At 47.3% G+C, this 20,872-nt stretch overlaps 5 protein-coding genes across 5 annotated transcripts; 2 read left to right on the top strand and 3 right to left on the bottom strand.

The window, feature by feature from the left end:
• Positions 1-246: 246 nt before the first annotated feature.
• On the top strand, positions 247-1,673 carry F4817DRAFT_231813 (flavoprotein). The gene is made up of 3 exons (XM_049298931.1): positions 247-778; positions 852-1,059; positions 1,162-1,673. Exons 1-3 carry the CDS (start codon positions 394-396, stop codon positions 1,457-1,459), a joined length of 891 nt encoding a protein of 296 aa, XP_049155728.1. The 5' UTR covers positions 247-393; the 3' UTR covers positions 1,460-1,673.
• A 554-nt stretch (positions 1,674-2,227) lies between these two features.
• On the bottom strand, positions 2,228-6,636 carry F4817DRAFT_231820 (uncharacterized protein). Its single transcript, XM_049298932.1, has 3 exons — positions 5,366-6,636; positions 5,141-5,280; positions 2,228-5,050 (listed from the first exon to the last, which is right to left on the bottom strand). The coding sequence occupies exons 1-3, from the start codon at positions 6,528-6,530 to the stop codon at positions 2,255-2,257; spliced, it is 4,101 nt and encodes a 1,366-aa protein (XP_049155729.1). The 5' UTR covers positions 6,531-6,636; the 3' UTR covers positions 2,228-2,254.
• Positions 6,637-9,191: 2,555 nt separating this feature from the next.
• Positions 9,192-12,504, top strand: F4817DRAFT_348151 (Sec1-like protein). The gene is made up of 5 exons (XM_049304651.1): positions 9,192-9,832; positions 9,902-10,115; positions 10,183-10,568; positions 10,624-11,470; positions 11,539-12,504. Exons 1-5 carry the CDS (start codon positions 9,790-9,792, stop codon positions 12,191-12,193), a joined length of 2,145 nt encoding a protein of 714 aa, XP_049155730.1. The 5' UTR covers positions 9,192-9,789; the 3' UTR covers positions 12,194-12,504.
• A 1,188-nt stretch (positions 12,505-13,692) lies between these two features.
• F4817DRAFT_361117 (chitin synthase I) lies at positions 13,693-16,437 on the bottom strand (the record flags this gene model as incomplete). Its single annotated transcript, XM_049306362.1, has 2 exons — positions 13,693-14,419; positions 14,474-16,437. 2 exons carry the CDS (start codon positions 16,435-16,437, stop codon positions 13,693-13,695), a joined length of 2,691 nt encoding a protein of 896 aa, XP_049155731.1.
• Positions 16,438-19,295: 2,858 nt separating this feature from the next.
• F4817DRAFT_348153 (Clavaminate synthase-like protein) lies at positions 19,296-20,788 on the bottom strand. The gene has a single exon (XM_049304652.1). The coding sequence runs from the start codon at positions 20,581-20,583 to the stop codon at positions 19,624-19,626; it is 960 nt and encodes a 319-aa protein (XP_049155732.1). The 5' UTR covers positions 20,584-20,788; the 3' UTR covers positions 19,296-19,623.
• Positions 20,789-20,872: the final 84 nt, after the last annotated feature.

Genomic DNA, 20,872 nt, shown 5'->3' on the forward strand with positions numbered 1-20,872 from the left:
ATCTTGTTACCGGTATCTCGGTGGTATGACGGTATGTACAGCCAAGTGGGCTGGTCCAATCCAAGATCTGGGGTGAACCGCAAGGAGCTCCCTAGCTAGGAAACATATTTCTATACCAACTACAAAGGGAAGCTTAGATATGAAGCGAGGCCTCGCCTGTGATCTGCTTACCTAACAAAGACCTGACCTTGAAGCTCCGATCTCGTCTTCGGACCTTGCCATCATCTTGACGTTTTGATGCTATTTAGTTAAACTTGATCCTGTTGTAAATTGAACTTGACCTGACCTATTGCCTCTAGACTTAACTACCTGTTACTTAGTTGATTCAAGACCATCATATCCACCAAACAGTATACCACTTGAAAACATAAGCAGAGGGAGCAAAAAGAAGCTATGCTGCAAGCCATCTCCTCACAACACGACGCCCACCACGAGCGGCGCCGCAAGAATTCCCTCGCCAGTCTAACGGGCTCACTACGAGATAATAGAGCACATCTGCTCCTTGCGGCTTCCGGATCCGTCGCCACCATTAAACTACCGCTAATCATCGAGGCGCTAGCACAACGGCACTCGGAGCGGAATAGTGGCAAGGAGCTCAGCATCCGCGTTTTGCTAACGCCAGCCGCATCACGCTTCCTCGCAGGCCAGTCCCACGAGCAGCCTCCCCTATCCTCGCTACTTTCTATGCCATGCGTCGATGGCATCTACGTGGACGCAGATGAGTGGCGCGAGCCTTGGAAACGCGGCGATGCGATTCTGCATATCGAACTGCGGCGGTGTAAGCATTCTGCTCCTAGCACTTAATGTTACCCCTTAATAGCAGCGTATCACGTAGACTAATTCGTAAAAAGGGGCTGACCTCCTCGTCATCGCCCCCCTGAGCGCAAATACCATGGCCAAGATCGTAGGCGGCTTTGCTGATGGCATTCTGACAAGTGTCGTGCGCGCATGGGACGCATGGGGCGAACTAGACAGCGATCTGGTTCTTACTAATGGCGAACAACCTCTTCTCGACGGAAATAGAAGGAGGCGGCAGAAGAAGCACATTATTGTAGCGCCGTAAGTAATTCCACCACTTTTCGTTAGAGATTCGGGTATTAAGGGTCTATTCATGTTTATCATAAGTCGCATCTGAACCGTATCACTGACTTAGCATCCCAGTGCCATGAACACAGCTATGTGGCGACACCCAGTTACGGCCAAATCGCTACGTGTTCTGGAGGAGGAATGGGGAGTACATCGTAACAGCAACAAAGCAGCGCAAGAACCAACCGCGGATGAGAGCCACACAGTAGAAGAGCAGGTTGAAAACGCCGATACCGACGATGATGGCGGCTGGTTCGAAGTTCTACGACCACAGCAGAAGACACTGGCGTGTGGGGACGTTGGAGATGGCGCTATGATGGAATGGAAGGACATTGTGACTGTTATTGAGGACAGACTGGGTTTGAATGAATGAGTGAGCAGTTCACCAATTTGCTGCCTAAAGTTGGCTGGGTTACGTAGAGTAGTAATACGGGTGGCTACACAGTACTAGGAATAGGGGTTATGTAACACAAGAGGCGAGCTTTTACGTATTATTAATGTACTACTTATGGTACGGGATTTAATATAAATAAGGGGCCAACCCTTGCTTGATTTGCGGGGACCAAAAAAAAAGTACCATTACAACTGAGCAACAAAGATGGAAAGACACAAGTCGATCTCAGACAAATCGTCGAGATGAATGGGCCAGGTCCGCAAGTCCATCGTCAGGTTTGCAAAAGCTCGAAGCAACTATTATACATTCCTTTTAGTAATCATCTCGTCCTTCGTAACACCCGTGTCGTACACCATCCCTCTTGAAGATGAATCTTGTTCCTTGATATGGATCTCACAACGTCAGAATGCTGCTTTTCATGTCGTTTCCTCTTGAAGAAAAAAAAAGAAAAATCATAGTAACTCAACGCGAGGCTCGGCAAGGTGTGCAGTATGAGAGAACACATGCTATTGGCCTGCTTGCGTGTAGAAAAAGAAGAGAAAAAGAATTAAGTTCAGACTGGCCGACGAGGCCGGTTGTAATGACATCCCGATCAACCAACGGGAGTACAATGCAAGAATCCCCTTTCATGCCGTATGCCTCCTATTCCTCTCGTGAGGCGAACTCCTTGCAATGCAGATTTTTGTACAATAACGAAGAAAAAAGAGCAGATATAACTTAAGAGTGGTATCCGTAAGCCGAGTCTTGGTTCAGGTTGTTCTGGTACTGGTCATTCTAGTTCTGGCCCTGGTCCTGAAGATCGTTCGGGTCGTGCCGAAATGTGCAATTGCTGCCCTTGGCACACTGACCCTTCGCCCAGAATGAGCATGGTTTCGTACCGATGAGGGAGCGGTTGATGTTCTTTTGCTCCCTGTTACCTCGGAAATCCCTGCGGTTACCGCGGTCATTACTATCATGCTGACCTTGCGTTGCCTGCGGTTGATTGTGCTGGGATTGGCCGCCGAAAGACTGATTGTTATGACCATAGCCAGTATATGCCTGGTTGGTTTGGGGCTGGATCTGAGGCTGAGCCTGGTTCTGAGACCAGTCTGGCCAATAACCCTGAGGCGCGGCGTGGGAAGCAGCATTGGGAACAATATTGGGAGCCGCATGAGGGGTGGCATACGCCGGTGCTGAGGCTATCTTTAAGGCATCTAAAATTCCCTGTAAACCTTGCAAAGGATTGACCGGCTGAGCTGGTTGAGGCGGAGGGCCTGCCTGTTGAAGTAACGCGGCAAAGAATGGTTGTTGGGCAACAGGATTCGGCTGAAGAGAAGGGGCCACAGGAGGCTGGACGCTAGGCTGGAGAGCTTGACCAGTACTGAGGGCATTAATTTTCTGAAGAGCTTCCAGGTACTCTGGTGGAAGTTGTTGCTGAGGTTGCGGCTGGACCTGTTGTGCCTGAACGTGCTGTGGCTGGGCCAGCTGTTGATATTGTTGACCAGCATTTGCTTGGGGCGTGGGTGGCTGGTTGGGAGGGGCCTGTTTACTGATGAACATTGCGAAAGTATCCTCCAAAGCATCGATGTCCGCTTGAACCTTAGGATCCCCATAATCATGCCGACGGTGAGTCTTGGGATGCGCTGGGTCGAATGGGTCTGGATCTACGTAGTTCTTGACCTTGTCCGATTGTAGTAAGGCAAGCACTTCTGACCCATCATCTCTTCCACTTGGGGCATCCCATCCACTGCGACCACGCGCCACATTAGTAGAATTCGTCGAACCATGTGAGCCTTTCAATCTATGAAGAGCATTGACTCGCGCCGCCTCGCGTCCGAAATTTATGTTGTCGGACCAACGATGGTGAATCTCTGCATGTTTGGTATTCGTCGCCGGTAGAGATTCATTCCACTGTGTCGGGCCTGATGGTAGAGTTCGGATCTTTGGTTGCGTTACAATCTCGGCGATCCTACCGGTTGGCGATCTTGGCGTCTCGGGAACTTCCGAGAAGCTTGTGTATATAGCCATCAACTCCCGGCTTTCGTACTCTTCCATCACCTTATTCTGCTTGGACTCAACGGGACGCAAGCCACCACGAGGTGCAAACATTTCCTCTTGCCGCTTCTGAGAGATGCGGCTCTTTTGCGCCGGTGAATAAGGGGCAGGTTCGCTCCATTTTTGTAGGGCAACATCATTTGCTTTCTCTCGGGCTTCGTCTTCTTCGACATCATCTACCCCATCCTTTTCCCGTTGAACTGACTCTCTCAGCACCTGACCTTCAGAGCGGTTGTCTCGGGCATCTCGCAACATGTTATCATCCCGCCCTTTGTCCTCTGCCGTATCGTGCTCCAAGATACGTATCTCCGTGAGCTCACCGTCCGGTTTCCAAGTAACACGCAGTTTTCGTCTTGCTTCCTTACGCAATCTGATCTCAGTCTCTTCTGGAGTCTCCGGGGCTCTTTCCGGTTCCTTGGCTTGCTTGGGTTTCTCCTCCGAATTGATCTCAGCGAGGAGACCACCGATTGTGGAAGAGGCGGATTGTCGAGCAACCGGCTTCTTCGGCTGTGCCTTGGTAGACAGTCGTGATCTACCAGGGAGCATTGACCCGCTAGGTCTAGAGCGAGACTGCGCGTTCGCTGACGAACTTTGGGGAACTGCGGGAGTTACGCTAGATGATGTCTTGGCACTCGATGGAGCACCGGCTGCATTCTCGACGGCAAGTTTCTTCGGGACTCTCGAATCGACGCCGTCATCCCCAGGCCTCTTGGAGGCGGTAAGAGAAGGGCTTGCTTTAGCAGCTGTACTGCTAACCTTTCTAGCCGACCCAAGGCTGGAATAGTCGATAGGTCTCTTGATCTCTGCGTTGTTCTTCTTCGACACAGCATCATTCTTCGAAAGTGGTGTCTTAGAAGGAGCTATAACAGGGTCCTTGGTGCTCATTGAAGATGACTTCTTAGGACCCTGACTAGCTTTCTTAGCATCGTCGTTCTTCTTGACATCCTCTCGGGTCTCCTCTGCTTTCAATGCGGAACGCTTCTTAGCATTGTCAAAGATCTGATCCATGTAATCGGTGGATTCTTCATCAAGATTGTCCTTAAATTTCTGTCGGACGCGATCCAACTTGACTCTCTCTTTCAAGAACTCCATTTCCACCGTAACAAATAGTGAGAGGAGTTTTAAGATAGCCTTCGGTAGGCGGCCGTTGTAGTCTTCAGCCATGAAGAGGGTTCGTAGTAGAATAGAAAGGTTGCCTAGGAATTTGGTATGTATACCTAGTTGAGTGACGGTGAATCTATCACCAAACATGATGGCGGCCTCAATGGCAACACGGATCGAGTCGTAAGTGGCGTCCAAATCAGCTTTAAGTGATGTCGCTTTAGCCTGATCGTTCTTCTTCTTGGCATCATCAACTTTGCTCTTTAAGTCTTTGCTCTTAGACCACAAGTCTATAACATAATCGGCAAAGGCATGGAGCTTCTCCCCTACCAACTTCTGTGGATATTCAGGATGCTTGGGATCGCGCCAGAGAATGTTGATAATATCATACTCTATGGCCTTAAGAGCATCGCTTGGCCGATGAGTTGACTTGATCTATTAAGAGTCGCATCAGTTTCAGGATTTGGTACAAATAACCAAATATGGGGAGAAGTTAAAACAATGCCAGCAATTAAAATAACATACCGTTCGTGCTGCAGTATCTGTCGCGCTCTCTTCATCTTCAGGCACATTCTCCAAGCTTTTAGGTTTTGAAGCAGGATCCATATTGGAAGCTTGACGTTTCGAATTGGCTTTGACTTTTACTTGTGCACCAGGTACGAGGTCTGCAGTGATATATTAGCTTAGCAAATCAAAGGGGGAAAAGAACTAGTGTAAATGTTTCTAATGTGACAAGGGTTTAATGCTTACCTTTAGATCCAGACACAATAACAGGCTCGTTCTCCAATTGGGTCATCTGACCTTGCAGCTTGTCTTTCTCAGGTTGAAGTGCATTAGCACATTCTTTGGTTAAGAGTTCAAGTTCTGCCTGAATTTCACAGGGAAGTCGACCCCGTCGTTGCGGCAAAAGGGTGTTTATGCGCGGGTCATGTTTGGCAATGTATGACTTGTCCGTGTTTTGTAGGTTCACGTCGCGATATGTGCCTAGCTTTGTCGGCGGAGGGTTTTTGACGAGAAGGAAAGGGCACCCGTCAGGATTTACCCAAGAGTTGTCGGGTTCCTGTGCAACGAGTTGATCATTTGAAGGCGGTGGCCCCACAACTGCTGTCGCCTGGGTGTTGGCTGCGGCTGCAGCTGCGGGGTGTGCTTGAGGTGTCGGCACAATACCTTGCATCTGTTGATGCTGCGAGTAAATCTGACCGGAAGTTTCCTGCACATCTGCACCAGGGCTAGGCTGGAACTGCATAATAGTTCCACCTCCAGTTTGATGGCCCTGATAAGACTGAAGCATAGGTTGAGCTTGTTGGGATCTGAAGCTTGTTGGTCCATTCCGGGCGCTGAAAACCTCCTGACCAAAGAAATTATTTCCTTGGTAAGGGCTCACATGTTGCTGGTAAGTTGGTTCGCCATTACGATGACCATAATTAACAGGATTTAGGTTAAAATCCGATTGGAACTGTTGAATTGGAGCGCCTTGCCATGGCTGCGAACTGAAAGCACTCGGCGTATGGCTATGAGTTCGACTGGGCTGTTCAGTTACAAACTGACTGTGGACTTCCCTATTCGAAAATCCAGTTTCATATCCTGGGTTGACGTTGAAAGAGGAGCCCTCGTATGGATGTTCGAACTGGCCATGGCCGTGGAGACCACCTCCATTTGTGTTCGCACCACCAAAACCATGGGGATTCTCATAGTATCGTCCATGGTTCTGAACACCACCTTCTGGAAACTGCCCCTGGAGATCAAACTGATTTCCAGTATGCCCAGTATGTGAAGGATAAACATGGGCGTGGGTGAGATTGTTAGGCCCCGGTGTTTGGAATCCTTCCAGAGAGCCTATCGCGATGCGTCCTTCATCTGCTTTGAGACCACCCGCACCATACCCATTTGGGTCCCAGCTTGGATGCCCTGCCATTATGGGCTATGATGTTGTCCTTTAGGGGAGCACGTGATAGGGGATGAAGAGTGGCACGTGATTGATTTAAAAAAAAAAGGTCCTGGAAATAAATAGACACGTGATCTATTATGCAAGGTCCACATTAGTCATCACAGCCACAGATGGAGTGGGGCTGCTGTATCTCTATTGAGGGGTAAAAAATCGCCAGGGGGATGAGGGGTGGGGATATCAAGTAGCCCCATTCAAAAAGAAAATGCATTCAGCAGTTGTCATCACTTACCAGTGTTGATTATGCGTGATGGGATATCTCAGTCACAGCATTACTGCCAATGCCATGAATGAGAGGGTATGTCTCGCCCAAAGAAAAGGTCCTAAATTCGGTATGGTTCTGGAACTCGATACGGATCTTCAACAGGTCAAAGGTGTCGGTTTAGTGAACCTATAAAGTAGAGGGGTGTGGTATTAAGGTGATCCTGTAAGAAGCAGTTGGGGCTTGCAGGTTGCGTTCAGACCGGAACAGGTATGGGTTGACAGCAGATCAAAGCCACCTGCAAAGAGACAAATCAGTGTTGGCCTCGAGGAAAAGAAAACGAAAAAAAAGGTTGCACAGGTGAGAAGCGGAAACGTGGATTAGGAAAATGCAGAAAAGACACAACACTGGACAGAAGCCAGTAAAAAAAAATTATTGGGCATCTCCTCGACGATGATGGGGAATTATCGGGCCATCGTCGTCCAGAACCATCGGCCGGGAAGGGGATTTTGGCGTAACCAGCTCGGATCGGCTTTGACGTTATGACTAGATATGATCATCTATAAATTCGGGGCTCCTGAGCTTCCTATTATAAGGCTTACGCCCTCTTTCGACATGGGAATAAGATACAGCCACAGTATGGTTCAGCTTGCCGGAATCTCTAAAGAGGGACCGGGTAACTTGTGATTATAAGTCGAAACTGCATAGCTGGGGGCATGCTGCTTGATATCTAGGGCTGAAATCGGATTGATGAGTATTGCTCCATGTGCTTTCGCTAACTGTCTCTGTCCAAACCTTTGGTGGACCTGCTGGCATAAAGCAGTCCCTTATCTCCTTGGAGGGACGCTCAAGAACTCTTGGCTGCGAACAATCGAGAGACCATTAATTGACTGATGAAGAGCCTAACAACATGTCGAGACCAGAATGATCTGATATGCTGCTAGACGTTCATATTCAAAATTAGGATATTTTCAGGGAGACTACGTCTCTCTTCAGCTTTTAAGCTTCTTTCACTCTCCGTCCCTTTGTAAGATGGGAATTTAGGAGTTACTTGTTAGATGTTTGGACTGGTCACTAGAACTCTTAATGTTCAAGTAATACCCCTCGGATGCTCCGCTGTAATTCAAAGTGAAGATGCGTCCATTGTTTCCTTTTTTTTAATTCTGCTGTTGGCTGCCAACCCAAATTTCCTACTGCCGAAATGCAATTATACTGCTGCAAGAATCGGAGTTCGGGGATGGGCGGAGAAAACCCGTAACAGAGTAATCAACCAGGGCGCACACACACATATACAAACACATGCTCTCTTAAATTTGTGCAGATAATAGTGCTGAAAAGGTTCTTGGAAGGAAAAGGGGGGAAAGGAAAGGGGGAGGGGGAGTTGATGTTATTGTCATACCCTTTAGTATTTAGTTTAATTCCCATCCGGCGATTGAAATCCACCTCCTTCTGCTGCTGTTTGCTACTGCTTCTTCTTATGAAGAGGACAGCTGCTTGTCATGCTCTCATTATTGAGAGATATAATTTTACGACATCAAATCTCCTCGGGATTTAGATGGGAGTAAAGAAACAAGTCTATCTCAAGGGCCCTGAATGAGTGGACTGAAGAACAGTTTTTTGTTGATTGCTAGCCTGAATGATCGGATGACGAAGAGCGAGCGACCGAGCGAGCGGTACAAATATTGCGAAATATATGGGTAACTAACCACGAAGAAACCCTCTCTATGGGAATTATTTACTCTCAAATTAGAAGAGAATTAAATTTAGATGATACCAGAGCTGCAATGGAGTACAATTAAGTGATGGCAAGTCGATGGCAGACAAGAGGACAAGAGACAATGTGGCAATTGAGAGAGAGGAAAAAGAGACGTGACGGGGCGGGAAAAGGATAAAGAGGAAAGTTGGCGTCGCAAGCTTTTTTGGGGGGGACCGCGCGAGCAAAGGGGAAAGAAAAACCACCCAAAGTGGAGCTGAGACTTTCGCCTATGGCCCTTTGGGGGGCTAGCGTTGGTATGTCGGTATGTCGGCTTCCTTGTTTCACAGCTGGAATCAATAAAAGGTAAATGCTACCTTGATAATCCCGGTTGTGTGGTGTATTCTACGTATCCAATGTAGCAATGAGATATTATGTACATAAGTAGTAAGTACATAATCAACCCTATGTAGTTATATTTAAATCTTACTATTATTAACGTGGCGTATACCTATTATACTCATGCGCCAGTAATCATCATAAGCCGTGTAAGTACCTGTAATCTCCTCAGCCCGAATCTCGTGAATCTCGTAAATATAATATTTAATCTATCGATACCTACCTATTAACAGCTATAATGCAAGGCTATGTTACCTAACTATACGAGTAATGCTGGAAGACAGGTAATAAAAATAGTCTTACTCTTGCTAAAAAGAAATAGCGCTAAGTGCCCTTCCAGGCCTTATTAGGTTTAGATACCTTAGTTACAACTTCGTACTACCAGAACATTACATAAAATGACCAAACCATCCAATTAAGGAACAGTACCAAGGCTTAACTCTTAGCTCCATTAACACGTGCGAGGCTACAAAGTACATACCTAGAATAAGAAGTCGTGTCATTTGCTGGATCGACGGGAGCTAAGCTCTTCTCTATAATTCAATAAAGTCGACGTCAACCTCATTACAAGTTCGTACATGTCATGTCGATGGATGAAGCATGATACCTGAAGCATGATACCCCGGGATATCGCAATCCCCGACAATTCGAGAGAGCGGCATACGAGTGACGACTTAAGAAATATATCTAAACATATGGAATATTAGCTTACGATCCACTTAACAATTCGACCATCTTCTCTCAACTTACAGGTCGCATTATAAAGTTCCTATTCCATATACACCAACATACGACATATACATGTATGACTTGGACGACGGCGACGAGTACACTCCCAGCAGCACCGCGCAAGCGTCGAACACAGTAACACGGCGCAAAACCGGCTGTGAATAAAACATACTCCCCCGAACTTTGTCGTCTCCATCGTCGCCCACATGGCTGGAGCTAAGGGGAATTCGCTGCGCGATCGTCAAATTGGTCCGACTCCCAACATAGATCCCTTCTTCCTCTAACTCTCCGGACTTGTCCAGCTAACATACACATTAGCATCGCTAAAGAAGATTCTCAACTTGAACGAGGTCGTCGAGCAGAAAGATGAAGACGAATCCCACGCCAACGGGCTGGCCCCTGTCGGTCCCATCCTAAACGCCAATGGCGAGCCTGTATGGAAGGTCCTTGTCTTCGACGACCTCGGTCGCGATGTAATCAGTAGCGTCATGAGAGTAAATGATTTGCGATCAATGGGCGTCACTATGCACATGTAATAAACCCTTGCGAACTAGATAGGTTGTTATCGTATCACTTATTAACCTACGGCTTTTACCTAGGCATCTAGCCGCATCTCGACATCCCATTCCCGACGTCCCCGTCATATATCTCGTCGAGCCGAGCCCGAAGAACTTGGAAGGCATAACGGGCGATCTACAAAAAGGCCTTTACTCTCCTGCCTATATCAACTTCCTCTCCTCCATACCGCGCCCCCTCCTCGAAGATTTCGCGTCGCAAACCGCAGCTGCCGGCACCGCGGAACACATTGCTCAACTATTCGACCAGTACCTGAATTTTATCGTCGCGGAACCAGACTTGTTCAGCTTAGGGATGCAGAAGGAACACACATACTGGGCATTGAATAGCGCAAAGACCAAGGATGAAGAATTAGATCACGTCGTCGACAGGATAGTCAGTGGTTTGTTTAGTGTAGCTGTGACTATGGGTACGGTATTTCAACAACATCGCTTGATAATCACTATGCTGATTAGATACTCCAGGTGTCATTCCAATTATACGATGTCCTAAAGGTGCTGCCGCGGAGATGATTGCTGGCAAACTTGACCGAAAGCTTCGCGACCACATCCTCAACTCTAAAGACAATCTTTTCTCTTCTAATACGCGTCCTACCTCGTCCGCAGGCACTCCTGCCTCTCGTCCCGTTCTTGTCATCCTTGACCGAAATGTCGATCTAAACCCCATGCTCTCGCATTCCTGGACATATCAGTCGCTCGTACATGACGTTCTTAACATGAAGCTCAATAGGATCACTATCGAGACGCCTATAGACGAAGAGAACCCGGCGAAAGGGGTGACAAAGAAGGCTTACGACCTGAGTTCTACGGATTTTTTCTGGGAAAAGAACTCCGGTGTACCCTTCCCCCAAGTGGCGGAAGATATCGACGCTGAGTTAATGCGGTACAAAGAAGACGCGCAAGAAATTACCAAAAAGACAGGCGCATCGTCTATAGAAGACTTGCAGAATGACACAAGTGCGAGCGCTCAGCATCTTAAGGCAGCGATAACGTTACTGCCAGAGCTGAGGGAGCGAAAAGCCGTGTTAGATATGCATATGAATATCCTTGCGTCAGTTTTAAGGGGCATAAAAGACCGGCAACTGGACAATTACTTCCAGATGGAAGAAAACGTCATGAAGCAAACGAAAGCCCAAGTCTTAGAGGTTATCAAGGACAACGACAAGGGCAACGATTCCTTAGACAAGCTTCGCTTGTTCATAATCTGGTTCTTGAGTACAGAGCAGGAAGTTAGTCGGGCGGATTGGACCCAGTTCGAGGAAGCTCTCACAGCGGCAGGGGTAGACACCACTTCTCTTGCCTATATCCGACAGTAAGTTCTTCGCTTATACTTGGCTACCTTTTTTTTTTCTCCGTCTGTAAGCTAATGTTGACGTCCAGAGTTCGGGCTACGACGAAGATGACCCAATTAACAACTATCGGCCCGTCCCAACCTTCCACCGCGCAATCTGGCTCGACTGACCTCTTCGGCCGCTTCTCTTCTCTATCGAGTCGCCTAACTGACCGATTAAAGGAGACTGGTGTTGGAGTCCCCACAAATCTTGCCTCTAACTTTGACTCCTTAATAGGCGGTATCAAAAACTTCCTCCCAGCCAACCGCGACCTAACTATCACCAAAATCGTCGAGTCCATCATGGATCCCCAAGCTGCATCGACGTCCGCCATCGCCAAGACAGAGAACTACCTATACTTCGACCCGCGGAGCGCAAACGCACGAGGCAGCATGCCGCCACCAAGCGCGGTGCGAGCTGGCGTAGCAGGTAGCACACCAGGATCGCTCCCCGGCGGTCCCGGTATTCAGGGCCCCGGAACAGGCGCCAGCTTCGGACAGCGACGACAAGGGTACACAGAAGCGGTCGTATTCACAGTTGGCGGCGGGAGCATGGACGAGTACGGCAATTTACAAGAGTGGGTACAGCGGACGGGTGAGGGCGGCCGCGCCAAGAAGAGAGTCGTCTACGGTAGCACGGAGCTCCTAAACGCGCACGAGTTCATCAAGGAAGAATTGGAGAGGCTGGGACGGGAGGTCCCGTAGAGTACCCGCGGTAGGGGCCTAGGATAGGGGATTAAAAGAAAAGGGGATAGATGAATTAATAAATACAAGAAATATAGCCTCACCTGCAGTCGTGCGCTTGGCGAGATGTGTTTACCTTGGTAGTATCGTTGGATTTGTATGCGTACGTGTAATTGGGCTACCTATCTGAACACATAAGTACCTATACTAGTAAATTGTAGTATAAACCCCTTTCTCAGTCCAACTAGTTGCAGTTGCTTATATCATTCCGTTGAATGTATTTGCAAGAGTTATTTCAAGACCATGCCGGTCGTTGATACCATAAATATAGCATAATTCACAGTCATCTGAGGCTATGAGAAATATGCATCACACTTAAGAGCAGTGATCACATTTACACTATAAAGCAAACATAGTTTCAAAGGGTGTATGTAATAATGCATTCGTCTCAAAGCCACGCTACTATCAACAACTCAATAGAAAATAGGGAGCTCCACTACGCCAACCGATGCTACCATCCTGATACCACTTCATCAGCCGCTCCACGAGTCGCTCTACTATTTACATAGAAATCCAAACCAGCCGGCCTATTTCCATCAAGGATAGCATGGCCTCAGTTCAAGGATAAATAGAACCCCTTCACTTATAGAATTTATCACCAGCGACTCCAATAATCCTCAAGAGTTATCGCCACGCCTTCGTTCTATAGGGACATAAAATCATGATCCGATGCCGCCAGCGCAAAACGTCATTATACATTCATCTCAGGTTTTCGCTGTACATTCTCTCTCGTCTCGTTATTTAACGCAGTCAGGATTATTCCATGCGACAGTAATTCGTGCCGTCTTATTCCCTAGTCTCTGAATGTCGAAGTGAACTCGATGAATTGGGTATATGTTTACAAAATCCGAAAATATTTCGGAGGTAAAGGAAAATCGAGAATAAAACTAGTGGTAAGGAGGTTTAGCAATGTGTGACTCGGAGACGCAATGATAAATCGAGATAGACCCAGAGTAGTCCCAGAGTAGTCCCCCAAGTATAGGAATCCGGAGGTCGATAAATGCCGCGAGCGGTCCGGGATCATCGAAGAAGATACGTTTGAAAAAGTCCATAACGTCAAGCAACAAAAAATAGATATCAAAGGTGAATGCCAAAGGTAAGAAAAGCATTATCCAGAGTAATGTGAGATTGACAGGGAGAACAAGATGATGCTCATATAAAATATCATCCACGACCGCTGGGGGAACTAGCGGGCGGAAAAACACCATACTAAGCCCAGGCCCCGCCCTGTCAAGTCTGCGAGGAATCTTTCGAGTAGTATGTTGTGGAGACGGTAGACGTAGAAGATTCGCCTAACTACTTCGTAGACTTAACCCAAGCCACAAAATTCTTTTCAGAAGTCGATATAAAAGTAGGGCTAGGGAAATACCCTCCAGTAAGACGATGCAGGTTCTCTTGATATCAGGCGAGTGTAGAATACGAATAATGGTTGATTGGGATATACCTGGAATGGAAGCTGCCTAAACACCCCTGAACATGCGGACGATGAGAAACCAAACGGCGCCGATGAATTTGAAAGCAGAGAGACCCGCAACACTCCATAGGATAATTGTCATATATAACGTTGAGCGTTGGTTTTGATTTTCCTCTTCCTGCTGGGGGCTGAGCCTTTCGAGACCAGCAGTGCTGAGAACTAGAGCCACGAGACCGAAGTTCGTAATCATCCAGATAAGGACGACCAATGAACGGATCCAGCGGTAGTAATCCATTTGAGCCTCAGCCTTTTGAGCGTCACTGGGGGGCTTCTGAACAACCACCTGTTTCTTGCCAAATACCGCCAATTCTCTCTCGTACTGGGCGTTCAAGTCTCCTTCATCAGGCAGGTCGGTCTTACCCTTACCGTCCTTAGTGTCAACTGTAGGAAGTTCTTCAGCCTTGTCGTCTCCCTTAGTACCCCATGATATATCGTGCGTATTGCAGAACGCATAGACGTTAAGAACGTTAACGTAGGTCGGCGTTAATAGTAGGTACTGTATAAATGAAGTAATCATGTGCCACGGGTCGAACATCATGATCGAGGCAATAAGCCAAAGCCCATAAGTCGACATCATAGATACGATGAGTGAATAGAAAACCTTATTCTTGAATATATCGCTGATGTCAAACCCCTTATTATCTTCGGCACTCTTCTGCACTTCGCTTTGAACCGCAATTACGGTGATGTAAACAGCCGCAAAGGTTAGGTATCTATATTGACGGTTAATGACTTAAGTTAGAGGAGAACAATAGGGTTGGACTTACATCATGATCACACACCAGAAGATAACCATGGCGGTGTACAGCTTACCGGAACCCGACGGGCGATTACCCATAGAGAGAACGAAGCAGGCCATCAATGAGATACCGTAGAACCATTCGAAAACGACGCCAAGAATCTCGCCGACTTGGCCTAGCAGTTTATTATCTCCAAGACTTGTCGTTAATATCTTGAAAACTAGGAAGAAATTTCCAATAGCAAACCAGGCGAATATCATGTTGAAGGTCTGGAAGACGAACTCCAGGAAGAACATTAGCTTGCGGAGAATGGAGTGGTCCGAACGGAAAAACTGGTAGAAGTGTGCAATGGCGTAAATGGCAGCGAAGAAGGAGCCGTTCAGCCATCGTCGACGCTGTAGAATGAGCTCGGTCACAGTGTCGGGGACATCCGTTTCTCCTGTTGCCGATTTCACATATTGCAGGATCCAGTGGCAGTTACGCTTGGTAACAAGTTCGAAGCAGAGAATACGATCTTCGGCTAGATACATGTTGGCGGTGAAAACACCAGCACCAGCACCATGGAGCGTTTCGCCCTTGAAGTATTTTTCCAACGGTCCCAGACCGTTCTTGTCGTTTTGCAAAGCAACGTATCGATATGCCGAGAAGGCACCGGGCAAAACGGAGATAAAGCCGAATGCTGATTCCAGAGGTTTATCAAGGATATTGCTCATCTTGTACTCGAAATTCTGGGTCGCAACGAGAGGGTTAATCAATTCCTTTCCACCTCTACCCAACATTGCTTTGATCTCACCGCAAGCGCCGGCACACATAGGCTCCAGATCGAACGCCTTCCAGAGGTGGTAAATAGAATTTCCACCTGGCTTAGTACCCGCATCAATTAGTACGCAAATGTTGGGGTCCAAAACACGGCCAAATGCCTGGAAGAACCATCGGTGGGAGTTGATTTTCTTCTGATTTTTCTCCTTCAAGCAGAAAAGCATTTGTACGGGCTGCTTCTTGGGGATGAGTTGCACCACGTCGTTCTTGATTTGCATCCCAACTTGCGTTGTGTACTCGTAGATATGCGCAGTGACATCTTTCCCGTTAACTTGCTGCTTGGCAATACCCTCTTGATATACACCCATACCGGAAAGAAGCGCCCTCGTCCGCGGATTGATCTTGGCACGTCCGTCACTCACCACGCATACCACGATCTTCTTCCAAGCGTCTGGACCCCACGTCTTGCTTTCTTTCCGGCTACACATGTACTCGACGTTCTTCAAAACACCAATCATAGTCCGGGCAAAGAGAATATCGTCTTCATTGTACATAGTAACGACGATAAAAAGCTCAGTGTGTCGCGGTTTGCTGAAGAGCTTCTGGCGCAAAGTGAAATTTTCATTATAGAAATCATTCGGGTCGCAAGTAGCAGCGGAGTATCGCATATGGGTAAATTCGTCACGCTCCCCATGGGGAAGTTGACTCAGTAGTCGAGGGGGTACTGGGCAATCAAGAACCAAGTTACCACGGTATAGGAGCACCTGTTTCACCGTCTTCCACCTCTTGATCCCTGCACCCTGCTGCTGTTGGCGATTTGGGTCATCGACATATGGCTCTTGCGGTTGAGCCTGCGCGTAAGGATCGTTCTGGGCTAGCATTGGGTGCTGGTCATCATAATCGTATCCATGCTGATCGGCGAAAGGTGTCGTGGAAGAAGGCGGCTCATAAGGTTGGTTATAATAAGCTTCATGGTGCTGTTCGGGATTGACAGAGAATTCGGAAGGGTACCCGCCCTGACTATGTCCATAGGGGCCTTGAGAGAGGCTATCCATAGAGTGCGCAGCATTTAACGGGAGACGATCGCTCGGGGTAAATCTTCCTGGGCCAGCAGGTATATCAAGATTACTTGCAGGTGCAGGGTGATTACCATAAGGTACATCGTCGAGCTGATACCCGTGCTGAAGAGGGTGACCCGGCGAGGGCGTACGACCTATTCTATGAGTATCCATAGTAGTATCGTAGTAATCGTCGTCTAGAGAAAGGATGACTCGTCAGAACAATAGGCCTTCAAGGTTATTATTTAGGTCGGAATTAATATATGTATCGGAGTACACGTAGAGCGCTTTAAGCTACATGTGCCGCCTGCGTCACGGAGGTTTGCGTCACTTATGACTTGGTAGAACAAAGCAGTGACAGGGTATATTCCACACACAATAGGGTATCGAAAATATTAAGGTGAATGTGCGGGAAATGACAATGGATAGGTAACGAAAGACTTTCGTTGAACAGCCCAGCTGAGTGGCAGTGAAAGAGAGGCGAAAGACGAGATAGGAAGATTCCAAGAGCAGGTTGAGGGAAGGTTAAGTCATGATAGGTACATACCTAGGCGATTATACGACATGGTTTATGTGTTATTCCCCTACGGGAAAGGTGGGCGCTTCAAGCGGTTAAGTTATAAGGGGGTGCGGCAGAAGTGAGTGAGACTTTGGCTATACGCGACAGCGATCGCAACGAGAGACTCCCAAACCAGTGAACTGGAATGTGCCAATGTGGTGGCATGTACGTGGAATGGGTCTAGATGGAGACTGGAGACTCGATTCGTCCTCGGTAGATTCGAACGACCCTTAACCCTGAAATTGAGTTATTTGCGAGTGGGTTTTACCAGGTATAAAGCACCCGTTATGATAATTAACTTTGTATGAGACCTTGACAACAAAGGGTTGCGGCTATCCAGTAATATGTTGCGAATTTACTCGAGAAGTCACCGAAGAGTGCTTATTTCTTATTTCTTATTTCTCTCCTTAGCTAGGAGAAAAAAACGAAAGGGAGGGTTAAGGAACTCAAGAGGTTGATTGCGCTTAGGGATTTGCAAAGAAGGTGGTTGAGGGCGGAAGAGAGAGAATTGGGTTTCTCGTCGAAGAGTTTCACCAGGCAGAAGATTTGCGACAATATTGACTGGGTAGCGACGGTTGGGGGAGCATCAACTTAATTGTCAAGGACTCAAGTCACTTGGGAGCAGGTGATATCCTGTTTCAGATCAACAAAGTGGGCGCAGCAACGAATTACAGGCCACTAAACTACACCTTAACCCTGCAGCTGCCCTGTAAAAGATGCCGGTACTCCGGTACAAAAGGTACGAAGGGTACGAAGGGTACATGGGTGCCAAACAAACACTAACCTTTTTTCCCCTCTCCACCCCGGTCGGCCCAGCACCCGTCTGATCTTGCCCCACTTCTGCCACTTGTAGCACGTTTCCAAGTGACGTCGTTTGCTTTCATGTACCTTAGGTACCTAGGTATCGCATCCTTAAGTCCCTTCAATCATTACATGCAAGGCATCGTCACTCCTCTGCATTTAAGACGCAACTTTTAAATAATCATAACTTTAACCCAACCTATCCAACCAATATTATAAAATACAACAAGAAGTTTACAGTAACGGGCGAAGCTGCAAGAACGCGCAAGGCGATGTCGCGTAATAAAAAAAGCCAAGCGGCTAGGTTTCTCCAGAATCTTGCTGCACAGCCAAAAATAGAAACCCGATCGAGTCCGAATTTAACAAAAGCTGGTTGCCACAGTGTTTCTCAGCCACAATCGAGCTGACGACTACAGCTACGATGACGGCGAAGAATACCTACATACTCGTTCTTGCTAGGCAGCAAGATTTTTACGATTGCCCGAGGGGAGAGGGGAAAGGAAACGGTTCGTCTAAGCCACGGGTTTAATATAACTACCAATGATGTAGGCAAGTATTTCGAACTACCCAGTATATCGCCGAATGTGGCCAAAGCTTGTACGTCTCGGATATGCACATGCTCATGTCGTGTAGCTTATGCGTATATGTATAATCCAATGAAGACCTCATGCGCCAAAGCAGGTACCTAGTTGGTGGCTGCGGCCTTGATATGCATCCGGATCGATGCCAGTTGTTCTTGTGCGCCCCAAGGCAGGTTGTTTGCGCAGCAGTTAGGCCAATCGCGGGCTGACTCGATTGACGCTCGAACGGATATGCATGTAATCCCGCACCCCCATCGGTTCTTTATCGTCGGTTATGCCAGAACTCTTCCACCAGTAAATTATATACCTAGACATCCAGGTGATGTGTTAAACTCGAGAGGTCAAGTTGTTATTGGAGTTTATAATCGCCTCTAGGATTGTGGCTACCCGAGAATGCGTTAAGGGGGACGCCTTAAACATCTTTTTACGCTATAGATGTATCCGTTGTGGCTACCTAACCTACTCAGCCCATAGCCAACGGACGTAAACAATACCCACCCGATAATGCGACAGGACGAGCATAGTTTATTAGATGTTTGCCCATAGTAACACAAGATTGCCTAATCTCGAAGATGGTACCGGGAGCAAATTATGTAACCACGGTAGGGGGCATGTCTATACAACTGTATAGTTACCTCCTATATACATGTTAATTCTTGTAAGATCGCTCATTAGGCAAGCATCACACATATGATATAGTCACCATAGAACATATCAAACAGCCTCTATTATTCTAAGATATAATGATTAGTGCCGAATGGAACTTAATAGTCCATATCTAGGTAGCTTACATGCCTCCCATCTATCAAATGTATTCAGAGTAACTAGATAAGCGTAAGATGGCAATAGGTAATAATTAGTTTTAAGTAGCAGAATGCTATACGGTTGCTCGCTATCCAAATTATAAGCATATAACCTAGGATCCGTCAACATCCGTATTATCTTCTAAGATTAGTTGGCCCGCTACCGGCACTGGAAACACTTCAAAACGCTCTATCCATTGAAAAGAGCGGATTCCATGTTAAGTTGGTGCTGATTACTTTTAAGAGATTAATCTAATTCAATAGGTATCTTTTTCTTAACCACAGTGGTATTTGAATGTTATTCATTATTAGAAAAGCTTATCTCGTTAATACTCATTATTATATTATCATCATAACTTCCTAGAGACATGTCTTAAACCAAGAATAATCCATTGAATTTTACTTGGACACTGTCTTTCTCAAACTCTTGAATTTTCTTTTTTAGTAGTCAAGGGAGAACACGCTGTCTGACCTGGGTTTGGTGCCCCTCCTAATCAGGTATAGAGCATTGTACCCCTGGTTAGTCGGGGTGTTCTTATGCGTGACGCTCTCCTTCTAACTCTACACACGCTCAATTATTTACGAGTTCCACCATTGTACCTATCTACTCCCTAAGCTAACCCATAATCAACCGCTCAATCTCTTCATCTTGTGTGATATCCTCGCCGTCCTCAAGCTGAGCGTTACCCTCGCGCCAGCGCCATCTCTTTCCCATGAACTCCTTGAACCAGCCCACGTTGAACTTACCCTCCAATACCTCAGACGAGAACCGAGCGGCGTATTTGCCCAGGGTGATTGGCTTCAAAGCCACGTCTAGATCCGGCGCCACAAACAAGACAGCGCTGAGCCTTCTGACGCCAGGCTGGCGGCGGACTCTGTGTCTGACAGCTCGAAGCTCGCCGCTACTAATGATAAATGCGCACCAGCCACAGAGCATGACAACCTTGTCAGCCGGAACGGGTAGCCATGCTCCGGGCTGAGACGGGTTTTCGATCTCCAGTCCCGAGGTGCCATCCTGGAAAATGATACTGAAGGTACCGTAATCACGATGAGCACCACAGCCATTCTCACTTTCCGGGGCTGCCGTGACAGGGGGGTAATCACAGAGTCGGAAGTTGAGGTTACGGCTACGGTGGAGCGGGAATAAGTCGGCACCAACAGTTGCACCTAGAATCGATAGCATGTTGTCGAGATGCTTCGTGGTCAACTCCGAGAAAAATGTGATGACTTCACCAAAGCCGTGAGGGGACAGAGATGACTGCAACTCGGCAGGGATGCGAGCTAGGCGGTTTGGCGAAATGTCGATGGTAAGCTTCTGATCCGAAATGCTGTTTTTCAGTGCAGCACTCTTGAAGACGCCACGAGACGGATAGCAGGCATTAAGAGCATCTGCCGCTTCCGGGCTGGCTCGGAGATGGTCAAAGAGCTGGCGGATAGAGTTGAAGGGTGCCTTGACGCTGCTATCTAGGAGCACAATATCCGGTATACCCGCTATTTGAGGGGGTAATAGAGGTGCATGAGTAGATGCATTATTGACGATCGTAGCAGTAGTCGGATGGATAGCAATGTCAGCCATTTTGCTTGATCAATACTGAGTTCCTTATTTGATCTATATGTACGTGGGGATGATATTTGCGACGATGAGATGATGATGGGAGGTATTAGGGGCAGCGAGTTCCACGAGTCAGATAATAGCTTGACCTGACTTAGCCTGGGTAGATCCTTTTTTAGGGATATCTATCCGAGTCAAACGTAAATTTTTTTTATTTGATATTTTATATGAATATTTTTAGGGCAATATTATTGGCTGTTGGTAAGGGTTTTGGGTGAAATATATTAGGTGGCTGATGTGGCTAAGTGTGGCT

The sequence above is a fragment of the Daldinia loculata genome (assembly GCF_022478755.1).
Source record: "Daldinia loculata strain CBS 113971 unplaced genomic scaffold F4817scaffold_57, whole genome shotgun sequence".
Lineage (NCBI taxonomy): Eukaryota > Fungi > Ascomycota > Sordariomycetes > Xylariales > Hypoxylaceae > Daldinia > Daldinia loculata.

What these genes read in the sequence shown, in the direction of transcription:
- F4817DRAFT_231813 (XM_049298931.1), top strand. Translation starts at nt 394, where the DNA reads ATGCTGCAAGCCATCTCCTCACAACACGACGCCCACCACGAGCGGCGC. An exon ending in GCATATCGAACTGCGGCGGT is followed by an intron (nt 779 to 851) that starts GTAAGCATTCTG and finishes ATTCGTAAAAAG; the next exon opens with GGGCTGACCTCCTCGTCATC. An exon ending in AAGCACATTATTGTAGCGCC is followed by an intron (nt 1,060 to 1,161) that starts GTAAGTAATTCC and finishes TTAGCATCCCAG; the next exon opens with TGCCATGAACACAGCTATGT.
- F4817DRAFT_231820 (XM_049298932.1), bottom strand. Translation starts at nt 6,530, where the DNA reads ATGGCAGGGCATCCAAGCTGGGACCCAAATGGGTATGGTGCGGGTGGT. An exon ending in TATTGTGTCTGGATCTAAAG is followed by an intron (nt 5,281 to 5,365) that starts GTAAGCATTAAA and finishes ATATCACTGCAG; the next exon opens with ACCTCGTACCTGGTGCACAA. An exon ending in CAGATACTGCAGCACGAACG is followed by an intron (nt 5,051 to 5,140) that starts GTATGTTATTTT and finishes GACTCTTAATAG; the next exon opens with ATCAAGTCAACTCATCGGCC.
- F4817DRAFT_348151 (XM_049304651.1), top strand. Translation starts at nt 9,790, where the DNA reads ATGGCTGGAGCTAAGGGGAATTCGCTGCGCGATCGTCAAATTG. An exon ending in GCTGCGCGATCGTCAAATTG is followed by an intron (nt 9,833 to 9,901) that starts GTCCGACTCCCA and finishes CATACACATTAG; the next exon opens with CATCGCTAAAGAAGATTCTC. An exon ending in TAGTGTAGCTGTGACTATGG is followed by an intron (nt 10,569 to 10,623) that starts GTACGGTATTTC and finishes TAGATACTCCAG; the next exon opens with GTGTCATTCCAATTATACGA.
- F4817DRAFT_348153 (XM_049304652.1), bottom strand. Translation starts at nt 20,583, where the DNA reads ATGGCTGACATTGCTATCCATCCGACTACTGCTACGATCGTCAATAAT.